Source organism: Benincasa hispida, chromosome 10, assembly GCF_027475165.1.
Source record: "Benincasa hispida cultivar pf3 chromosome 10, pf3_genome.v1.1, whole genome shotgun sequence".
Taxonomy (NCBI): Eukaryota; Viridiplantae; Streptophyta; class Magnoliopsida; order Cucurbitales; family Cucurbitaceae; genus Benincasa; species Benincasa hispida.
The window spans coordinates 53,158,463-53,182,988 of record NC_143487.1 but is presented as its reverse complement, the minus strand read 5'-3'; the positions used below and the strand labels follow the sequence as shown (position 1 = coordinate 53,182,988).

The following is a 24,526-nucleotide window of genomic DNA, read 5'->3' as shown; positions in this document are numbered from 1 at the left end:
TGCTTTTCCTTTTTAAACTTATTAGAGATATATCTAACTGTTTTGAAATTTATTATTGGAATATTCTAGTATTATTCATTATCACATCAGTTTAAGATATGAGGTGCATTTTTTCATCCATCAAGATGAGATGATTAAATTTGTTTCCAAAAATGAAACCTGAGTATTTGTTGTCTCTAACAAGAATGCTCCAGTTTTTATTTTTTTATTTAATAAACTACAACGTGAAAAGTACACCCATGGTCAAGTGATATTTTGTCACATTTATTGATGATGGTAGTATACAACATAGTAAAGACGAAACTTTTAATATTTTTAAAATGTACGAGGCATAAATTGAAATTCAACTTGAGAATAAAGTCAAAGTGCTAAAATCAAATAGAGATGATGAATATGAATAATCAATGCTTTATTTTGTCACCTTAATTGATGATCAAAGGACGGGGATTTCAATTCACATTTCACCCATTTATTAAATCTTGTATTTTAAAAAATTTTAATTAGTCTAGTTTAAGCTTGATTTCAATTTCGTCTATTAAAAAATTCAATTTCATTCATAAAATTTAAATATTTTCTAATTTAACCCTTACAGTTTAGTCAAATTTGCCATATTTGCCATTTTTTTTTTTTACATGAAAATGAGATAATAATTTCTCTTTGACTAAGTTAAGTTGATTATTTTGAAGTTTAGAATCAGAGAAACAATCCAAAACTTCCTACCTAACATATTTAAGGAAACTACCGATTAGCAAGTTATTTTAGATTCTCCTTGGATTGAATTTGGAAAAAAACATATTTTCCAAATTTTCATTTACACTTTTAAGAAAAACGGTTTAAAATAAAAATACATGTATTTAATAACTTTTTTTCATAAGTATTTTTATATATAAGTTTGTTTGGTTTGACATATACTAAAAATGTATTTATTAATATCAAACTACTATAAAAGTGATTATAAAATACTATGAACTAATAATTTAAAATAATGATCATAATTGACCATTTGAGGTGGTCATCGTAGTTGGCCGACAACGGTCATCAAAGGTGGTCGTCAGAGTTGGCCGAAGGTGGTGGGTGGAGTTGGTTGATGGCGGTCGTAGGAGATGGGCACGGAAGTTGGTGATAGCCACAACAACATGAAAGAATTAGATTGATGACTTTGTGACCTTTTGGTAATTTAAGAATTATACAAATTATGAAAAGATTAACTATTAAACACTAGAGGAATTAGTACTCAAAAGTCATTTTTTAAAAAGTAGATTTGAAGTAGTTATCCTACACCAATTTATTTTATAAAACTCATTTTTAAAAAAAAAATTCTATTTTGAGCAATTTCGAAATACTTAACTTTTTTTATGAAATGACTTATCTTTGAAACTAAATACTCGAAAATCTATTTCAAATACACTCTTAATTTTATTTTTAAAAAAATGCTAATCTTTAACTTTTAAGAATATATTTTGGGGAAAAAAAATTAAGAATACATCAAATATGTCATGTCATTTACTAACTATTATTTGAAACTTTTATTATTAAGAGTTAGAAACGCTAATCTAATGCATCAAAAACTGATTCAAAGTCACGTGGATTCTTTATTTATTTATATTCTTATTATTATTTTTCGAAATAACTATATTAAAAATTTAATTCATAAATATTGGAAGGGAGATTTAGCCGGTCCAGTAATAGGTTTAGACCGCAGTTCATTACCCGGTCCAGTAAGAAGAAAACCAACTCAGATTTCGAATTACAAAAATATTTATAAAATAGAAAATTAAATTCGCCGTTGCCGGGGATCGAACCCGGGTCACCCGCGTGACAGGCGGGAATACTCACCACTATACTAAAACGACAACACGTTTACTAATGTAATATCATTAAAACTAGATCTCATCATCATCATGCACTTTAAGATTAGTCACATATTCACAATTTTCATTAAACTAACAAAGATTTACCTTAATCAAGAGATGAGGTTGAAATATCCCCAACTCCAAATATTGTTTAAATTAAAATTATTTTAATTTTAATTTTTTTAATTAATGGGAGGGAGATGACTTCCCTCCCTTAATCTTTCTCAACTCACTACGTGATAATGAGTGGGTGATTTTTTGCTTCTTCTAAACAGAGATTTTTTATAGAAGATTTTGGCATCTCTTTAATCTCTCTTGAACACACACAACCAAAGATTTTCCAAAAACTTCCCCTCTCAATTTCCTCTCACTCTATTCTAAAACTAAGAGCCCACAAAACTCCTTAGTGATTCTCATCCCAATAGAGAATACAAAATATTCTGACTGGTGGTGGCCAATTAGAGTTTCGAGATCATTGCAATTCATGATATTGTGAAGAAGGTTGATCTTTAAGGGTAAGTTACTAATCCTTTTCTCAATTTCTCAATGCATGCTATAAATTTAAATTTTATACATAATTTTTTCTGTTTGATTCTGTAAAATTCTCTATTATGTAAAAATTGGATTTTGAGACCGATCCTCACTTTTGCAATAGACTTTCGCCAGTTCCTTCAATGTTGACATAAGCAAAAGACAAAAAATAATTGATTTTTAGAATCTAGGTCAAATCTCATTTGGGCTTCTAAAAATAAGCCATTGATGCCATTTTCTCAAAAGAATAGTAGACATTAATAGAAATTGTTAAAAGTTGTTTTCTTATTTTAAAATATTTTTTAATTTTGAAAAAAATCCAGTTCCTTTTGTTAGCTAATTAAGGAAAAGTTTATAGTAGGGACCAAATGAGCTATTTTCTTCAAATCTCAAAGGTTAAAATGTTTAGTGAAAGTTGATTAGGGATTAAAGTGCTACCAAACCTAAAATTAAATTTAATGTGTAACAAAATCTTAAACAACTTTCAATTTTATATCTCAATAGTTCCACGATTTTTTTTTTAAAAAATGCCAAATAGGTCAAAGATAATACAAAAATTTGAAAATTCAAGGACCTATTAAAAACAAAACGGATAGATATAAAGACATATTACTACACGATTGTTAAAGTTTAGAAATTAAATAGGCACAAATTAATTTAAAGTTTAGAGGTCAAATAGGCACCAATCTATTAGTTCGGAATTTAAATTTGTAATCATTTTGGTCCCTGTATTTTCAAAATATTCATTTTGGTCTTTATATTTTCAACTCTAGTTCATTTTGGTCATTGAATAGCTTTCTAAAAGTGACAGTTTTGATCCCTTAAAAATAAAATAAAAACAAAAATGAAAGGACCAAAATGGTCCATTTTTAAAAATATAAGGACCAAAATTGAAAATGTAGGGACCAAACTAAATATTTTAAAAGTATAAAAATGAAAATGAATCAAAACTAAATGTATTTGGACCAATGTTATATTTAAACCATTAAAATAAAAGTACATTAGTCTAAGATATTGAATATAATTGGATGAAATTGATCCCACAATGACCATACAGTAAATGAATATGGTAAATACTTTACACTATTGAAATATCTGAATAAGTGTTTCATAATTGCATACACAGCCATACTCAGAAAAAAGAAAAAGAAAAGAAGAGGCATACAAAGGCCCAAAATATCGATTGTTTCACACACATATATATTGTAAATAGAACTTTCGACATTAGAGAAAAAAAAAAAAAAAAAGAAAAAAAAAAAAGAAAAAAAGGAAAAGGAAAGAAAAAAAGAAGTACATGCCAATTTCTATTAAATAAGCTTTATTGATTATTTTCTTAAGATAATACACACTATACCTTTCTATTCAATTTCACAAGAATGAGCGAGTTAGAAGTAGAGAGTGTGAAAATGATTTGTCAAATTATACATTTAGTTTCTAAATTTGAAATTTGTATAAATATCGTCTTTAAAATTTTAAAAGTATTTAATAGGTTTTTAAACTTTTAATTTTGTGTTTAAAAGGTAAGTAAAGTTTGAGAATATTTAATAAGTCCATAAACTTTTGATTTTCCATCTAATAGATCCATGACATATTCAAAAATTTTTAAATTAGAAGATATATATATATATAAAAGCTTTTGGAATATGGGGTTTTTCAAACTCAACATTTTAACTCCTAATTTGAAAATAAAAATGGTTATTTCATACTTACTGTTAGTTTTTCGTTATTACAAGCTAAGAAGCTAATGTATAAGAGGTAAAAGTTAGTTAAATCTTGGGGACAACCAAAAATCAAATCGAACCAATCAGTTTTATAGAGTAAGAAACCATACAAATGTCTAATAAAAAACAAAATCAATTTAATTTTTTATTTGGTTTGATTATTTCATTAGTTTCATTTTAGGTTTCGTTTTAGGTTTTTGGCCTATTTCCTTTCCTATAAGGATTTTTTACACATATAACTTAATTATATACGTTTAATTACAAAATTGTCTTAAATTTTCATGAATTTCAAAGATTTAGAAAAATAATAACAATAAAAAATAGAAATAAGAAAAGACCCATATGAAAAAAAATACTATATTCGATTCACATGTCTAAAATGATTTAAAAAAAATAGAATTTCAAATAATTGGAATAATAATAATAAGAAAAGACACCTATAGAAAAAAAGTATCATATTCAGACATCTGACAATCATCAATAACTCGTACATAAAAGTCACGTAGGTTATAATACATAGTATATATGAGATTTGTTTGTACATTTTGTTTTCAATTTCAAATATATATGAGTATATTTCAAATAATCGGAGGACACCATCTATCTTAATATAATATACATATGTATAAATGATAAAATATGTGGAATATATATCTCAACAGAAATGTGACTAACATTAAAATACAAAGTATATATTATACAAAACCTTAAGTTTGTATTGTTCTAAATATATTTGGAATAAACCTCATACATATTTAAAATAACATGGTACATATATGAAATAAACATTGTGTATATATATATACCGCCAAGAACCCGCTGTCAGATGTAAAAGGAAGAAATAGGATTATTCTGTACACCGACAGACGGAAGCCTTAAACGTAACTATCCTATCATATTCCTAAAATTATATTTATATATATATATCATATTAGTTAATGGATAAAATAAGAAATCATTAAATGAAAATCCTAAAAGTTGGGGATATATACCATATTAATTAATAAATAAAATAATAAATTATTAAACGAAAATCCAAAATTAATGTGATATATAGGGTAATTAAAGATTATTAAAAATATATATATAAATAATTAATGCTGATTTCGTTTTGAATTTTTTTAATATTTTAATTATGAAATAATACAAAATTTTAATCTGAGAGAATGTAATACGAGGTTAAAATTGTCCAAAAATCAAGCGAAAGTCTAATTATGAAATATAATTAAAATTTAAAACATTTGTGAAATATTAGTTGTAAAGTAGTTCAATTCTTTAAACATTTTTTTTTATAAATAAAAATTGAGAAATTGTAAAATATGTCTAAAATGGGGAGTTGATATTACGGATGAGATATTGAGTAAGATATTGTTTTTTTAAAAGATTTTGAAAAGGGAATATTATTTCTTTTTAATAAATTAATGAAATGAATTAATGGAACCCATATCTAGATCATTTTATATTTTTCCCTTTTAGAATTTGGGCCCTCTCATTTCCTCTTTCTTGCAATTGTCAATTTTATTTTTCTTCTTCTCTTTGCATTCTCTATGATATCCATCAACAACCACCAAAAACTTTGCTCTGTATTTTGTTCCCATTTCTTTTAGGTCTTTGTTTTTCCTTTTTGTTATTGATTATTTCTATGAAGACTTGAATTTACAAATCACTAAAGAATTCTGAGACATTGAATTCTATCAATTTTTACATGGGCATCTCGTTTTTCTCTTTCCATTTAGATGACATTTTATCACTTCCATGAATTGTACAACTCCGTCAATATACTCTCTTGAGAATCTATCTTTAAGCTTAATCCAATTCTTATTCATCGTTGAACCAAATGAATAAAGCATATCTAAGTTTTGGCTATATGAAGGAGATATTCTATTATCTTTAAGTTTTGGCCTTTATGATGAAAACAAGAGAGAAATCACTGCATTTCTAGGGTTCCTTTTTACTTTACAGAAGGGTATGTGACGAGAACATTAGTATGAAAAAAAAGTTCAAATATCTACGATTGTGAATCTTTATTGATAAAAGCTAAATAAATGAAACTAAAGGGTCAAATATTTTCTTCTTTTTTTTCTTCAAAGTTTTCATTTTTCCTCACAATCTTTTTAATCAATCAAACAAAACGGCTCTTTACTAGAGTTTTTTTTTTATAAATGATATGATATCAAAGTTACCTTTACCTGTCAACTTAAGTTTTTTGAGTCAATCGATGATTTAACCCTAGCAAGTAAAAAGTGTGAAATTTAGTTAATTTGCTTTAAACATCCTTAGCAATTTCATAAAACTTAAAGCATATTATATCCATAAAAAGGAAAGATTAAATTTCAATATTAACAAATGAATCTCATGTACAAAATTAAACCAAAATATACAAATAATTCATTCTTCATTATATACAAATCAAAGATAGAATAATAATTTCATTCATAAACAAATGAATATCCTAATTCTAATCTGAAACAAAACTCTTTATCAGAATAATAACACAAATGTCAAATACAACCTATGAATAACATTTATTAGAAAAAAGCAAAGAGAAGAAGAACCAACCAGTGTGTACGACAACATGTGTTGGTGTTCGATATTGAAGCGGTGGCCATTTGTGTGAAAAAATGGAGAGAGAAAGGGGAAATAATAGGGAAAGGAGGGGAGATTTGAATCGGTGGGGGACTTAAGGAAAAAGGGAAATAAGGGAGGAGGGGGGCGGAAAGGAAGGAAAACAAAATGGGTGGAAGGACTTAAGGGAAAAGGGAGGGGGAGGGAGTCGGCAGGGGGTCTTAAGGGAAAAGAGAACAAAAAAGAAGGGGGGCGAAGGGGAGCTGGGGATGGAAAAGACAGGAAAGAGGAGGGGAGGCGGGGTTTAAAGACTTTTCCTCCACATATTTTTGTCGGAAAAAGTTTTAATTTTTATCAACATAATTTTTAAAAGAAAATGTGCACGTTACTCTATTTTGGTCGACGCATTAAATTTTCTTACGTCTATGCCAAGAAAAATGAATGCATCGGAAAAAAAAATATCGAAACAGATAAAAATTCTTGCAGTGGATCTAGACACCATATAAAGAGGTTGGAATTTTTGTGGGGTTTGATAGGGTGGTAATGAGTTTTGTCTTTTTGCCTTCAATTTTACTGTGAAATTCTTGTTTTTTTGTTTAATGTTTATGTATTTCAGTAACATGCATGGGTGAAGAAGATTTTTGACAATTAAATTATATGAGAAGACAGGGATTTTGTTGGTTATAACAGAGGAGATAAGAGTGACATGAACCTAGTGAGGTCATTGTCGATGTCGACTAAGAGAGTTGAATTTTGACACCGATGTGACCATGCAAGTGAGGGTTTGGAGTATGGTGCCAGAGGATATGAGGATTCAGGAGTCGGTGATTTAGTGTCTTCTTGGAAAAAATGGTTGTTTGATTCATAATTCAAAGTCTTTAGCTTTTTCTCATTACAAGGTATTTTCATATTATAATAAAGTATCTACATGGTTTAATGATTAAATTTTAATTTATTCCAACCTAATTATAATTAAAGAAGACTGGGATGTGTTTTGGTTTATGTCGATTATTTCAAGATTTATCAAATATATTGTTCAAAGGAACACAGTTGTTGAATCTACAAATATACTATCCATACGTCTTATCAAATATTTGTGTAATTAATATCAAGAATAATATATATTCTACATAGCGTGTATTTTTAATTAAATATCTTAAGTTTAGACATTTTTGTGATGGAAACAATGTTTAAATATTTTTCAAAATTGTCTTTTAAAATTAAACATTGGTTGAGATGTCCCATAGAAATTGGCATTTTTTTAAAAAAAACTTCTTCACCTTTTTCTAAATGACAAACATACACACACCATAATAATGTGTCATTCTTCTATGTTGTCGTATACAAAGGGTGCTTTTGTCAACCACAACGTTCTTAATGTCAACAAAACCCTATCTCGATAATGTTTTGCTAACAAACACTCCGGATGCTTTTTGGCATTGAAAATTTATGAATGGTTTTGATGTAAAGATCTTTCACTCTTACATAGTCTTAGTTCATTTATGTACTCCTCAACTCATGAATAATATAATTTGTGCTCGATAATATATATGATAATAAAAAATAAAATATGAAATGTGATTATTAAAAGAGATTGATATTGTCAACATGAGTAGGACTATAATTTATGTATATCTCTTTATTTGAGATCGAAGGTTCAAATCGAGGTATTTCAACCTTTATTGTACTAAGCAATAGGATAATATTGAATGTACTTAGGCTTAATTTCTGATTAATGACGAGGATTTTATGGGCTTGAAGCAGGCCACAAACAAGGCCCAAAAATGGGTCTAAGTTAAAAAATAAAAAAGGAATTTCGTTGCCGGGACTTGAACCCGGGTCTCTCGGGTGAGAGCCGAGTATCCTAACCAACTAGACTACAACGGATTTTGTTGACATTCTAATATAGATATTAATTGTTATCCTCCTCCTCAATTACCAATAAATTTAATTCTTACTATGGGTGTTTAAATAACCCTACAACCCGAACAACCTGGACTAACTTCTGTAAGTTTCCTAAGTAACCCGACAATTCGAACAACTCGGACAACCTTGTTCTCTGAGTAAGTCCACATTTGGATGAATTTCTGTAAATGATAATTCTTGCCAATAATCTGGATGTTGAATTAGATGGAAGCGGCCTTCATAACAATGCTTGAAATTGGACAATTTGTAGTATTCATCAATAAGTGGTAGGTATGTCATATGCATGTAATTACAAACTGCAATTACATGAGAGCATGGAATCTTGAATGATTGCCACTTATTGCAAGAACATGTCCCTTCTTTCAAGCTTAAAACATGGGTGTGCTGTCTATTATAGGAAGAAATCATACTTATGCTAGTTTGTACTTCGAAAGTTTGACTTTCCCTGTCAATGGATGTCACCGTATGTGCCGATACTTGTTTTTCCCACCTCTTCAGTTTCTTTAAGCATATTCTGTATATATGTCCCCACGATCGAGTGCTTCACTGATTTCCTGTCTCCGACGTTCAAAATACAATATTGTGCGATAGAATGTTAGCCTAACCAAAGAAGTAATGGATAACATTCTAGCACCTTTGAAAACGTTGTTCATGCATTCAGCTGCATTGCTGGTCATCCACCCATAGCGGTACCCATCGTCATGTGACTGTGCCCATTTTCTAAGTCAAATGTCGAAAAAAAAATCAAGACATTCAGGGTGCAATTGTTTTAATTGCTTCGATTTTTATTTTGTATTGAAATTAATGGCCTTTGGTGTTGATTTCCAGCCTTAAACACCAAATTTTTTAGTTGCTTCGATTTGTATTTTGTACTGAAATTACTGGCAACATGGCGAAGACAATATCGGTGATACACTATGGGTTCATTCCAACCAATTTCTTCATTATTAATTGCAGCAAGAATGCCCTTATGTCTGTCAGAAATCAGGCAAATACCCTATCTTTGGGTAACATATTCATGCAATGCCCACAAAAATCATGATCAACTGGACGAATTCTCTCACCTTCACCGATAGCAAAAGCAAGGAGAAATATATGTCCGTTTGCATCAATAGATAAGGTTGTCAATAATTTTCCGTTATACTTTCCATAGAGATGAGTTCCATCAATCTGGATTAATGGCCTACAATGGTTGAACCCTTCTCTTGCAGGACCAAAAGACCAAAAAACTGGTCTAAAAATAGTCGTACCTGGCACATCAGAGGGAAGGAAAAACCAATTTGTTCGTGTTCCTGGATTGTAATGAACAACAACACTCAGCCAATATGGAAGCTTCGAATATGATTTCTCCCAATCGCCAAACAAGCAATTAATGTTTTTCTCTTGGCTTGTCACACCCGTCAATAATTGACATTATAGCCATATTATCTTTTTAATGTCTTCTTGAAGTAGAGCCACAGGTACTCCAGGATCAGCTCTAATCAAATTTTGAATTTCGATACTCATGAAATTTGAATCCAGCTGTGAATGATCCCATGTCAATTCTGAAAACAAACATGAGTGTTCTCCTTGAAGTTTTGTGATTTCGATCATCCCATGAGTTTTGTGCCGACATGCCCGTAGCCTCCAAGCACAATCGTCACTCCATGATTTACATTTAACATACCAAAGATCCTGATTTGATTCCACTACGACAATTTTGTAGTAGCAAGCTGTAAATCTTATTTGGTATTAAACAACATTCCTTTTGTATTAAACTATAGTTATCTTGTAACATCCTGATTTTTTTATTTTGTAATTAAGTTTTTTTATTATTATTATTGTTGACTACTTGGATAAATTATATGAGTTTTATGTTTTTTTGGCCAAGCTAAAATATGATTTAATTGTTTGGAATTAATTGAGTTTTATTTTGGCTTGTATTTTGGGAGATTTGGTTATCTATGAAGATAATTAAATGTGTATATTAGATTTTTTTTTTTTTTTTTTAGGAAAAGGAAGGAGATAATTAAGGAATTTGTTTTTTAAGGGAAAAGGAAGAGTTTAATTTGGTTATATATATATTTGTGGAAAGGTTAAAGAAAAGAGAAAAGAAAAAAGAAAAAAAAAAGTAAATTTTCTTTTTCTCTCTCTCCACACGCACGCAGCCCCCCTTTTCTTTCCTTTTTTTTTTTTCCTTCCAGCCCTAGCAACCTCACCTCACCGTGACTTCCTCGCCAGCGCCGTCGCAAACAGCCTCACCTCGCCATTCCGTCGACGCCGTGAGCAGCGCCACCAGCCTCGTCGTTCCGTCGCCGCTGCACCAGTCGACCACCGCTCGCCTCGCTAACATCAGCCCCGTCGTCCAATTTTGCTTCTGCCACCGTTCGCCCGCCACTGCCTTTTTGAGATTGGGTAAGTTTGGATTGTTTTGGGCAAGGTTTGGTGTTGAGTCTTTTTAAAGTGCCTCTTGGTGTTGGAAACGATTTTAGTGTTACCCATTGTCGACTTTCAGGATTTGGATTTCGAGGCGTTGCTAACAAAGAAAAGACCATTTTCTTCATCGAAGAGTTTTAGTTTTGGTAAGTTTTATGTAAACTAGTTGGTTATTCTTTTAGATTGAGAGTAATAGTGGAAAAAAATAAGTTATTGATTTTGGAATTAATTCTTGATCAGATTGGCTACTTGAATCAAGTTTTGGAATTTGTCCTGGATCAAGCCACAACTTTGGGTTGATTCAAGTTTTCCAAAGGTTTTAAGGAATTATTTGCGTGGACTTTTGTGACCAAGTTGAGGTAAGTGATACTATTATTGGTGCCTTCGTGCCAGGCGATCTAGATTAGACCTATCAAGTTACTTAGTTGACTATGGAGCATGATTTTGTTTGATATTATGTTTTGCTAGTTGCATGGTGGTTACATGTATTATGAGCATGTTAAAATTATAATCAGTATTGATATTATGTATGTGATGCATGAATAGACCAATAGAGCGGTTTATTGTCTTGCCTTGACGCGTGTTATTACTATGTTTGACGCTGTGCTTACGGGCCACTAGACATGCGTGAACCGACAGGTTAACGTTCATGTTATTATCATTTTGACAGTGTGCCTACGGGCCGCTAGACATGCGTGAGCCGATAGGTTTACGTTCATGTTACTTTTATTTTCATGTTTCATGTTTTGACGGTGTGCCTACGGGCCGCTAGACATGCGTGAACCGACAGGTTAACGTTCATGTTATTATTATGTTTGAGGTGTGCCTACGGGTCGGTAAACATGCGTGGGTCGACGGGTTCACGTTCATGTTATTATCATATTTGACGGTGTGCCTACGGGCCGCTAGACATGCGTTTCAAGGCAAGATAGTACGTCTTTTGGTTTTCCTTTCGTCATCAAAAACCGATGTAACTGTATGAGCCACGGGCTATTTTTTTTTTCTTTACTCGTGGATGCATAGTCTGATCTCGGTAATGGGATCACTTACTGAGTATTTTATACTTAATCTTTATCCTTATTTTTTTTTCAGATAAGGGCAAGGACACTCGGGCGACTGACAAGAGGAATTCGTGACAGTGCCAAAGGAACCAGAATTCGCTTCCGCATTTGACTGTTTATATTTTCGCATATTTTGTTTTTATCCATACATGGATTTATCGTAATTTAATTAATTAATTTATCTATTTATTTATTCATTTTTTTTATAAAATTGTTTCTTGTTAAAAAGGATGCCGGGTTGAACAATTTAAGATTTTGAGATATGTTAAAACATTTTTTTATATACTTAATGCAGCTTAAGATTATGATTATTTTCTTTAATTTACTTTATTTTCTTCAATGAGAATACTTTTGCATGCATGCAGTAGCGATTCCCTTTTTAGTAGTCCTAGAAAGTGGGGTTGTTACAATTGAGTCCGTGTTTTGGGGTTCTGTAGACTAACTTGTAAGTCCAGATTGTTCCTTTGGCAAAACGGATTCTTCTTCGTCGCCAGGTATGTCCTTTATGAAAAGTATTTAGAATAATATGCACCCGAGTTAATAGCATTTATGATTACAATTGATGTGTTTTGTGCTAGTAAGGAAAGTAGCTAAGGGGTGGTTGCGAATAACTGTCAGGAAAATAGTTCGTGTTAGGAAAAGAGGCAGTCATAAGGTTACCAGAAGGGGGCGTGTTCCCGTAGAGCAGAATCCGTCATTTCAGAATCAAGATCCTCATGATGAGGATCCACAAGTTCAAGATGCACAAGTTTAAGACCCTCTGGTACCAGAGGATTTCTTGCCGCCTAGAGACCCTTCAGGGTCAGGGTGGCCGCGAACCCGAACACAAAGTAGAGCTCAGCACACGACCATGCCGCCACAGACGCAGCCCTCCCCCGTCGCTTTAGCAGAGGTTACCGATTAGGCAGTCACTATTGGGGAAGCAGTTACATCAGCTGTGGATAAGGTAAAGAACATGCTGGACGAACGACTGGCTCAGTTTGCCCAGTTCCATCAGACACCACCACCACAGGATCAAGTGCCATAAGTCCAAACTCAGAACATGATCCAGAACCAAAGCATGTCAGGCCTTTCGGTGGAGGCCAAGCATTTGCGAGATTTCAGGAAGTATAACCCCAGCACCTTCAATGGGTCACTAAAGGACCCTAACAACGCGAAATTATGGATATCCTCGATTGAAACAATTTTTCGTTATATGAAATGTTCAGAAGACCAGAAGGTGCAGTGTGTCATTTTTATGCTTACCGACAAGGCTCAGATCTGGTGGCAGACGGCAAAAAGGATGTTGGGTGTAGAAGGGGATCCAGTGACTTGGGAGCAGTTTAAGGAGCGCTTTTATGCGAAGTAGGTCTCTGCCAAACTGAGGTACAATAAGCGGAGTTCTTGGAGCTGAGGCAGGGACACAAGTCAGTGGAGGAGTATGACCAGGATTTGACGCCTTATCCCATTTTGCCCCGGAGTTGGTCGTCACGGAAGCCATGAGGGTAGAAAGGTTCGTTCAAGGCCTACAAGATAGTATACGAGGGATCATGCGAGCATTCAAACCAACCACTTATGCTGAGGCACTTCGTTTGGCAGCCAAGGTGGACCCACAGTCAGAAGTTGAGTTTTCACTAGTATTCGGGGCAGGACCTTCCTTAGGTTAAAAGAGGAAGGCAGATCAGAAGGCTTTCGAGCCTCACCTCTATCAGAAGGTTCAAGGTTCAGACAGATCACTTTTTCATTTTAGGCAGTAGGCTGTCGAGACGGGTACGGTGGAGAGGATGTGACCGGTGTGTAGCTCATATGGACGATGTCACTGGGTCGATGTTTGGCAGGCACCGGAGTTTGTTTTCATTGCAAGCAGGAGGGGCACTCGGTAGATAGATGTCTTACTAGAGGCACGTTCGGTCTTGGGAACCAGTTTGTAGGCCGTGATCAGAGGAGTTCGGGTAGGCTCCAGCATCAGCAAGGTCGTGTTTACTCTACCACTCGACAGGAGGCCGAGAAAACATGCACTGTTGTGACAGGTACGCTCCCAATATTGGGGTATCTTGCGCTAGTATTGTTTGATTTGGGTTCGTCCCATTCGTTTATATCATCGCTGTTTGTTAAGCATGCCATGTTAGAACTAGAGCCTTTACACTTTGTGTTATCGGTTTCCACTCCGTCTGGAGTAATTATGTTAGCAAAGGAGAAAATAAAAGTATGTCAGATTGAAGTAGCGAGTCATACCCTGGATGTGACTTTAGTAGTCTTGGACATGCGGGATTTTGATGTGATTTTGGGCATGGATTGGCTAGCTGCTAACCATGCCAGTATAGACTACTCTCGCAAGGAGGTGATCGAGAGCCAGCTTTAAATTTAAAGGTGCGGGGATCGTGGTCCTGCCCAAAGTGATTTCTGCCATGAAAGCCCAGAGGTTTCTTAACCAGGGTACCTGGAGTATCTTAGCTAGTGTCGTCGACACTAGAGAGCCTGAAGTCTCCTTGACTTCAGAGCCAGCTGTATGTGACTACTCGGATGTCTTTCCAGAAGAACTCTCAGGTCTGCCGCCGCATCGGGAAATAGACTTTGCTATCGAGTTGGAGCCAAGCACAACTCCTATCTCGAAAGCTCCGTACAGAATGGCCCCAGCAGAACTAAAGGAACTCAAAATTCAATTGCAAGAGTTGTTGGATAAGGGTTTCATACGCCCTAGTGTGTCCCCTTGGGGTACGCCGGTGCTGTTTGTGAAAAAGAAAGATGGGTCATTACGGCTCTACATTGACTACAGTGAACTAAACAAGGTGACTATAAAAAACAAGTATCCGCTTCCCAGGATGGATGATTTGTTTAACCAGTTGCAGGGAGCTACAGTGTTTTCTAAGATTGATCTTCGGTTGGGGTATCATCAGTTGAGGAGAAAGGACAGTGATATTCTCAAGACAGCTTTTCGTTCGAGGTATGGGCATTATGAGTTCATCGTGATTTCATTTGGGTTGACGAACGCTTTTTATCAGTTGAGGAGAAAGGACAGTGATATTCTCAAGAAGATAGCTTTGGTGAAGGTTCTTTGGCGAAATCACTAGTTCGAGGAAGCAACGTGGAAGCGCGAGGACGACATGAGGATGCATTATCCTAAGCTTTTTCAGGATTAGAACTTTCGAGGACGAAAGTTTCTTAAGGTGGTAGAATGTAACATCCTGATTTTTTTATTTTGTAATTATGTTTTTTTTTATTATTATTATTGTTGGCTACTTGGATAAATTATATGAGTTTTATGTTTTTTTGGCCAAGCTAAAATATGATTTAATTGTTTGGAATTAATTGAGTTTTATTTTGGCTTGTATTTTGGGAGATTTGGTCATCTATGTAGATAATTAAATGTGTATATTAGATTTTTTTTTTTTTTTAGGAAAAGGTAAATATATATATATATATATATATATATATATATATATATATATTGGGGAGATAATTAAGGAATTTATTTTTTAAGGGAAAATGAAGAGTTTAATTTGGTTATATACATATTTGTGGAAAGGTTAAAAAGAAAAGGAAAAAGAAAAAAAAAAAGTAAATCAAAATTGATTCAAAGTCACGTGGATTCTTTATTTATTTGTTTTCTCTTTTTTCGAAATAAGTATATTAAAAATTAAATTCATAAAATATTGGAAGGGAAATTTAGCCGGTCCAGTAAGAAGAAAACTAACTCAGATTTCTAATTGCAAAATTATTAATTATAAAATAAAAAATCAAATCGCCGTTGCCGGGGATCGAACCCGGGTCACCCGCGTGACAGGCGGGAATACTCACCACTATACTACAACGACCACATGTTGTAATGAATTTCAAATATAAATGAGTATTATCATGCACTTTAAAATTAGTCACATATTCACAATTTTCATTAAACTAACGAGAGATGAGGTTGAAATATCCCAACTCCAAATATTGTTTAAATTAAAATTATTTTAATTTTAATTTTTTTAATTAATGGGAGGGAGATAACTTCCCTCCCCTAATCTTTCTCAACTCATTAGAGTTGTTGATTTTTTGCTTTTTGCTTCTTCTAATCAGAGATTTTTTATAGAAGATTTTGGCATCTCTTTAATCTCTTTTGAACACACACAACCAAAGATTTCCCATAAACTTCTCCTCTCAATTTCCTCTCACTCTCTTCTAAAATTAAGAGCCCACAAAACTCCTTAGTGATTCTCATCCCGATAGAGAATACCAAATGTTCTGATTGGTGGTGGCCAATTAGGGGTTTGAGATCATTGCAATTCATGATACGTGAGGAAGGTTGATCTTCAAAGATAAGTTACTAATCATTTTCTCAATTTCTAAATGCATGTTGTACATTTAAATTTAATACATAATTGTTTCTGTTTGATTTGGTAAAAATTAGATTTTGGGATCGATCCTCACTTCTGCAATAGACTTTCGCCAGTTCCTTCAATGTTGAAATAAGCAAAAGACAAAAGATAATTAATTTTTAGAACCTAGGTCAAATCTTATTTGGGTTTCTAAAAATAGGCTATTGATGCCATTTTCTCAAAACAAGGGTAGACATTAATAGAAATTGTTAAAAGTTGTTTTCTTATTTTAAAATATTTTTTAATTTTGAAAAAAATCCAGTTCCTTTTGTTAGCTAATTAAGGAAAAGTTTATGGTAGGGATCAAATGAGCAATTTTCTTCGAATCTCAAAGGTTAAAATGTTTAGTCGAAAGTTGATTAGGGATCAAAGTGCTACCAAACCTAAAATCAAATTTAATGTGTAACAAATCTTAAACAACTTTCAATTTTGTATCTCAATAGTTCCACGAATTTTTTTTAAAAAATGCCAAATAGGTCAAAGATAATACAAAAATTTGAAAATTCAAGGACCTATTAAAAACAAAACTGATAGGTATAAAAACCTATTAATTGTTAAAGTTTAGAAATTAAATAGGCACAAATCAATTAAAGTTTAGAGGTCAAATAGGCACCAATCTATTAGTTTGGAATTTAAATTTGTAATCATTTGTAATCAATTTGTAAATTTGTAATCATTTTGGTTATTGAATAGCTTTTTAAAAGTGATAGTTTTGATCCCTTAAAAATGAAATAAAAACAAAAATGAAAGACCAAAATGGTCACTTTTTAAAAGTACAAAGACGATTATGAATAAAAGTTAAAAATGTAGGGACCAAATTGATTATTTTAAAAGTACAAGAATAAAAATGAATCAAAACTAAATGTATTTGAACCAATTGTTATATTTAAACCATTAAAATAAAAGTACATTAGTCTACCCAAAATATCGATTGTTTCACACACATATATATGGTAAAATAGAACTTTCGACATTGGAAAAAAAAAAAGTTACATGTCGATTTCTATAAAATAAGCTTTACTGATTATTTTCTTAAGATAATACACACTATATCTTTCAAAGAAACAATACTACTATAATTAATCTATTCAATTTCACAAGAATGAGCGAGCTAGAGGTAGAGAGTGTAAGATAATTAAAAGTGTACGTCAAATTATACATTTAGTTTCTAAATTTAAAGTTTATATAAATATCATCTTTAAAATTTTAAAAGTATTTAATAGGTTTTTATGCTTTTAATTTTGTGTTTAAAAGATAAGTAAAGTTTGAGAATATTTAATAAATCCATAAACTTTTAATTTTCCATCTAATAGGTCCATGACATATTCAAAGTTTTTGAAATTAGAAATATATATATATATATATATATATATATATATACATGCTTTTGGAATATTGGGTTTTTCAAACTCAACATTTTTACTCCTAAGATTTGAAAAAAAAAAATGGTTATTTCATACTTACGGTTAGTTTTTCGTTATTGTAAGCTAAGAAGCTAGTGTATAAGGGGTAAAAATTGGGTCAATTTTGAGGACAACCAAGAACCAAATCGAACAAATCAATTTTATAGAATAGGAAACCATACAAATGTTCAATAAAGAACAAAATCAATTTGATTTTTTATTCGGATAGGAAACCATACAAAGGTCCAATACAAATGTTGACATAGTAGAAAAGGTAGTGATCATTATTTTGATTTATTTCCATTAAATCTTCCCTTAGTTTCGACAACTTTGAATTTTGTGTTAGATTCTACATTCAAATATTTGCGTAATTAATATCAAGAATAATATATATTCCATATTTTCAACTAATTATCATGTATTTTAATTAATATTTTAAGTTTAGACTTTTTGTGATGGAAACTATGTTTAGATATTTTCTAAAATTGCCTTTGAATATTAAACATTTGTTGAGACGTCCCATAGAAATTGGCATTTTTTTAAAAAAAAAAAAAAATCTTGACCTTTTTCTAAATAACAAACATACACACACCATAATAATGTGTCATTCTCCTATGTTGTCGTATACAAAGGGTGCTTTTGTCAACCACAACGTTCTTAATGTCAACAAAACCCTATCTCGATAATGTTTTGCTAACAAACACTCCGGATGCTTTTTGGCATTAAAAATTTATGAATGGTTTTGATGTAAAGATCTTTCACTCTTACATAGTCTTAGTTCATTTATGTACCCTTCAACTCATGAATAATATAATTTGTGCTCGATAGTATATATGATAATAAAAAATAAAATATGAAATGTGATTATTAAAAGAGATTGATATTGGCAACATGAGTATGACTATAATTTATGTGTATCTCTTTATTTGAGATCGGAGGTTCAAATCGAGGTATTTCAACCTTTATTGTACTAAGCAATAGGATAATATTGAATGTACTTAGGCTTAATTTCTGATTAATGACGAGGATTTTATGGGCTTGAAGCAGGCCACAAACAAGGCCCAAAAATGGGTCTAAGTTAAAAAATAAAAAAGGAATTCCGTTGCCGGGATTTGAACCCGGGTCTCTCGGGTGAGAGCCGAGTATCCTAACCAACTAGACTACAACGGATTTTGTTGAACAGATGACATTTAAATATACATATTAATTGTCAATCCTCCTCAATTATCAATAAATTTAATTCTTACCATTGTTTAATTAATACTGGACACACATCCCATTTTAAGGAAAAATAAAATAATAATATTAAGTTTAGGATAAAAGTTGCAATACTCATCAAATTTGAACTTATATTGTGGTGAAATTGAAAAGTTTAAGATAAAAAGTAATACACATTGCCTTGTTCAAAATAAATTTTGGTATTTTTTCTAATATATAGATAAGTCTGTAATTATTTAATCTACAAACTTTAAAACAATATCTAATCTTATGTCAAATAACTTCCTCATATAGTAAAAAGATAAGATTCTTATAGATAGAAAATTTCCAAAAATGTTTACATTCTATAGCAAAAAGTTTACTTTCGAAACTTTTTACTTAAAGTGTAAATATTTTTTTAATATTTAAAAAGACCCCAAAAAGATATTAAAATAAGTTGATCTATTAGACATAAAATATATTTTTATATTTTATTGAATCCTAAATTTTTAATTTTCTTTAATATATCCGTGTTAAATACGTTAAGAATTTATTAGACACAACATTGAAAAATTCAAGAACCTATTAGTTACATTTTAAATAGATACAAATCTAAAAGTTTATGAATTAAACTTGTAATTATATTTTGAATTCAACGACTACAAGGATAGAAAATCAAACTATCAATCTTTAGAATGCTAACTTGGTACCTTACTCACTAAATTATGATTAGATGGATAATTTGTAGTTTAATATATATATATATATATACACCCACGAAGTCTAACTCTAAAATTATATCCCACTTATTTTTATTGCTAATAAGCTTCGAAAATACATTATTGTAGAATTAATGATAAATTGAAAATGAAGTTAAATAATGTGTAACGTCATAAGATTAGTTGTCGTTTCACTCATTTTTATAATTTTGAAAATTTTGATAATGGGTATGGATGAATGACCATTAGATTCATGTATGATTCATCTATTACCACGATTAATTCAAATTTTCTTACTCTATCCCTATGCCGCAAATTTTCACGGATCTTAGAATTTATGTGAATTGAGGATTTTCGTGGATTTGATTTTATTTTTTTTATTATCTTTTTTTTTACAAAAGAAAACGACAAACAAATCATTTGAAATTTGTGATAGTGTTAGGAAGATTAGATTTTGGGATTTGATTTGATTGGTTTTTATTTATTGAAATATAGATTTTTAATAAGATTATTTTTATTATATTAAACTTTTATATTTTTGTTTAAGTCTTTGATGTATTTATAAGTGGTTATATTATAGAATATTTTGTATTTTCTGTTTTATACCATGGTTTTTCCTTTTATTCGTCCATAACAATAATTTGTAGATGTCTATTTTGTATCTTGATTACAAATATATGTTACTTCTAGTTGATAATTAGTTAAGATGATAAAGAGGGGATGGAGGCCAAATAAAGAGAAAATACCCAATGGGAGATGATTTGAAAAATTCAGGAATAGTAAATAATAAAGGGAGAAATTAATAAATATAGAGAGTTTAAAAATTCATTTAATTTTAAAAGTATAATCATATTCTTCATCTCCATAATTTCATAATTTTAAGGCATTTGTTAATGGAATTAAATATTACTATTCAGTCATAAACAAAATTCATCATAATATTTTAATATATCTATAAATTTGGTAATTATCTATTGGTATATTGTGTGATTAAATCAAAACTAAATATTATTATTCAGTCATGAACAAATTTCTATTTATTAATATATTATTATTCAAAATTAAATATTAATTCAATTATCTTAATTAATCTTTTTTAGATTCCAAGCCATTGAAATTAAAGTTACTTTTTGTTAGATTTTAATTAGATGAAGATTGATTTGATTATGAAAATTCAACTAATAGACTTGAGACTTGAGAATTCATTAATTTATTTAAGGTGGTTGTTTCAATCTTCATTTTTTTTTTAAATCTTTCATTTTATCCATTATCTTAATTTTTTTTTTTAGGTTTTCAGCCATTGAAGTAAGTTTTTTTTTTTTTTTTTTTTTTTTTTTTTTTTTTTTTTTTTTTTCCAATAGTGAGCCTTGAGATCATTAATTTATTTAATGTTATTATTTTGACCTAATTTCTTTTTGTTAAATCTTTCATTTGGAGATTTATTTGATTATGAAAAGTCAACCGACAACTAGATCTATTAATTTATTCTTCTCCATGTAATGGTAATGTTGTTATTTCAATTCTGAATATTTACGTATTTCTGTTCAATTTTGTATATTTCATTTTTCATTCTTCAAATTTCCATTGTGTTCTAATAATTGTTTTCATTCTTTCTCTATTTTTCATTCAATAATATAAGTTTCCTTGTATTTGTTCTTCACAACATAACTTTATAAATAAGTTAAAATATTTTTGAATTTTATTAAGTCAATGAAATATAATAACCTTTTGTTCACTTAGGGATTGTATTAGTTAGAATTTGGGGCACATCTATCAAACCTATTGTTATAGACAATTTAAATCAAATACAATGAAAAAGTTACACTTTGATGGGAGCTCGCGGTTTTATAAAAATAAATAGATAAATAACCAATAAATATTTTTCCTCTTTTGATCTAGAAAAATTCCCTCAAAGTTATCGCCTTCGAACAACTATAAAACAATTACTAATTATTGAATAGTAATTAAGATAGGTGTTTTTATCTCACTTTTATATCAATTTTGTTTCACAAACTTTATTTCCATCATATTTTAATTTTATTCATTCACATATTTTTATTTTTTTATAGTTTTAAATTTCATATCAACTATTTAAATTTTAAATTCAATTGTAAGTATTTTCATATAGAAAATTTATTTATCTTAAAAAAATCTCTCAAAAAATTTCGATAATATTCAAAATATCTCGTCCATTGTCAATTAACTTGAAAACAAGAAATATATAATTTTTTACTATTCTTAAATTACTTCTTTTCACGTCAAATATTTGCTAATAAACTCAATGAATGTTTGATCAAAATTTTATGTTAAAAAACTATTAAATTGCATTTTGAATTTTATTCTTTTATCAAAATTTTATGTTAAAAAATTTTTAAACACATTGCACGTGTCTCCTAACTAGTATAAATATAGTGACAATACAAAAATTTTATTGACGACGGCTTTATATAATTTTGTAAAAATAAATGTAATAAGTAGGACTTGAACTTAGATATAAAAGGGGTTAGAATATAAATTTACTACTAGGTTAAATAATGATCCTGATATTAAACTAGGTATATATATATATATATATAAAGAACATAAAGTTGAGTCCCACAATAATTGGTAGGAGAGGAGTAAATGAAAATAAAAGGTAAAAATGAAATATGATGTATTAAAATGGGATAATATTGAAAATACCTGATGCTTAATTTCTGTTCATGATACATTAATAAAATATATATGTAATAATTATAAATAAAAACAAAAAAACAAAAAAACATCTTCCGTTGCCGGGATTTGAACCCGGGTCACCCAGGTGAGAGCTGAGTATTCTAACCAACTAGACTACAACAGGCTCTCATTAATTAGAATAGTGTAATTAGTTTTCTTATCCTATTTCTCGTTTTTCCTTTTCCCTTAATAAAATTTAAATCTTTTTAAAATGTTAAAAATATCCAATAATATATACATAATACATATCAAGGAAAGAAGAAAAATGATCCATTTGGATTAACTTAAAGAAAACAATATTTTTTCAAAAAATTCATTTTTATTTAAACACTTTCGATAAACTGATTAAGGTCTGTTTGGATTGACTTAAGAAAAAAGTGTTTTTCAGAAAACTCATTTTTATTTAAACAATTTTCATAAAAATTATTTAAAATGCACTTTAGAAACTATTTTGAGCGATTGTCAAACACTCTAATTTCTTCTAAATTTACTTAATTTTTAATTAAACACTTGAAAATTTATTCCAAACACATGCATCTTTTTTCAATTGCATTTTAAAAGTAACTTTTTCCCTTAAAAGATTTCACTCATAAGAAAGGAAACATAACAAGCTTCTTTTATGATTTTTCTATTTTCTAACGTTTAAATGGTAGTAAGGGCTAAAATGTGAAAGCCCTAATACATTTGTGTAAAACTCAATTTCTATCTCAAATATGTCTAAACGTAGAATATTAAATTAAAATGTGTGGACATATATAACCTTCCTGATAATGAATAGAATTACATAGTATTTAGATTCATAATCTAATTCACAAATTTAAAGTTGCCTTAAATAAAAGGAAATAATTCAAACTAAGAAGTGACAATGGAAATAAATCAATTAAAAGAATTAATTGTTGAGTTTTAGCAAAATATTAGAATTGCAGTTTGTCCCACGTCAGTTAAATTGAAGAATGGGGATGAGCTCCAAGCCTATAAAAGGAGTTTATGCCTCTAGTTTCAAGTTATCTTAGTTAGAAACATTTTAAGTTTGAGTGTAGTAACTTAAATTCTCTTTATGTAATCTCTAGTTTGAGAGTGGAAAAATGTGTGAGTAGCATAAAAATTTTGAGAGAGTGCTCTCTAATTTCAAGTTGTCCTAGTTAGAAACACTTTAAATCTTGTAGAGAATTGTTCTATGTGATTGTATCACCGACCACCTTCGATGCCTTTTTTCGATCATATTATGAAATTATCTTATGCTATTTCATCGTCGTCGAGAATTTTTTCTTTCTCCCAGATGACCTCACCTGGATTCATCACGTTGCTTTCATGGATTTCGTTGGTTTTGATGCTTTGTGGATGCTTACCTTCTCCCTTAGATACCTTGGATTCTCATTTTGGTGATAAAATATTGTTTTTTTTTAAAAAATAAAGATTTTCCACAAATTTTAAGAAAATAGGCGTGCAAATCTATAAAATCTAAAAGAATTTCTACAAATTTAAAAAATAAATCCCATCGAAATAGGATTTTCAATCATCCAACAAAATAGACGTACAAATGGATTATAAAGGAGTTAGAGAGCAATTTTTGCATAACACTTAAAACGGTTAAACCCAAATTTTAAATTTTAGATATTTTTCAGAAAAATATGAAACTAGACATTTTTCAAAACTCCTTTCACATTTTAGGCCTTTCCTACAATTTCTTTAGAAAAAATGCTTGGATATTTTTACTAAACAACTCCAATATATAGGCCATCTAGGTTGAAAGCCCTAATTTCTGTTGATGTGGGGTTGAGCCAGGTCACAAATATGGCCCAATGAAGGGTCCAATATATTAAACCCACCAAATTAAACGGAAAAAAAAAAAAAAGAAAAAGGAAAAAAGAAAGAGAGGGAGAGAGATAAAAATTATTAAATAAAATTTGTTTTCTAAAAAAAAAAACAAAAAAGATTTTCCGTTGCCGGGACTTGAACCCGGGTCTCTCGGGTGAGAGCCGAGTATCCTAACCAACTAGACTACAACGGATTTTATGGTCAACGTTGTCCTAATTTAATAAATAAATTAGTTTTGTGTATTATAACTTTATAAGCAAGG

At 30.4% G+C, this 24,526-nt stretch overlaps 1 protein-coding gene, 5 non-coding genes and 1 pseudogene across 6 annotated transcripts; 2 read left to right on the top strand and 5 right to left on the bottom strand.

Annotated features, from left to right (window-relative positions):
• Positions 1-1,781: 1,781 nt before the first annotated feature.
• TRNAD-GUC (transfer RNA aspartic acid (anticodon GUC)) lies at positions 1,782-1,853 on the bottom strand. The gene has a single exon. It is a non-coding gene; the product is annotated as a tRNA-Asp (tRNA).
• Positions 1,854-8,484: 6,631 nt separating this feature from the next.
• TRNAE-CUC (transfer RNA glutamic acid (anticodon CUC)) lies at positions 8,485-8,557 on the bottom strand. The gene has a single exon. It is a non-coding gene; the product is annotated as a tRNA-Glu (tRNA).
• A 4,557-nt stretch (positions 8,558-13,114) lies between these two features.
• Positions 13,115-13,718, top strand: LOC150033460 (uncharacterized; annotated as a pseudogene).
• A 146-nt stretch (positions 13,719-13,864) lies between these two features.
• Positions 13,865-14,413, top strand: LOC150033459 (uncharacterized). The gene has a single exon (XM_090306413.1). It carries the CDS (start codon positions 13,865-13,867, stop codon positions 14,411-14,413), a length of 549 nt encoding a protein of 182 aa, XP_090162539.1.
• A 1,381-nt stretch (positions 14,414-15,794) lies between these two features.
• Positions 15,795-15,866, bottom strand: TRNAD-GUC (transfer RNA aspartic acid (anticodon GUC)). Its single transcript has one exon. It is a non-coding gene; the product is annotated as a tRNA-Asp (tRNA).
• Positions 15,867-18,912: 3,046 nt separating this feature from the next.
• On the bottom strand, positions 18,913-18,985 carry TRNAE-CUC (transfer RNA glutamic acid (anticodon CUC)). Its single transcript has one exon. It is a non-coding gene; the product is annotated as a tRNA-Glu (tRNA).
• A 5,399-nt stretch (positions 18,986-24,384) lies between these two features.
• TRNAE-CUC (transfer RNA glutamic acid (anticodon CUC)) lies at positions 24,385-24,457 on the bottom strand. The gene has a single exon. It is a non-coding gene; the product is annotated as a tRNA-Glu (tRNA).
• Between the last annotated feature and the right edge of the window lie 69 nt (positions 24,458-24,526).

What these genes read in the sequence shown, in the direction of transcription:
- LOC150033459 (XM_090306413.1), top strand. Translation starts at nt 13,865, where the DNA reads ATGTCACTGGGTCGATGTTTGGCAGGCACCGGAGTTTGTTTTCATTGC.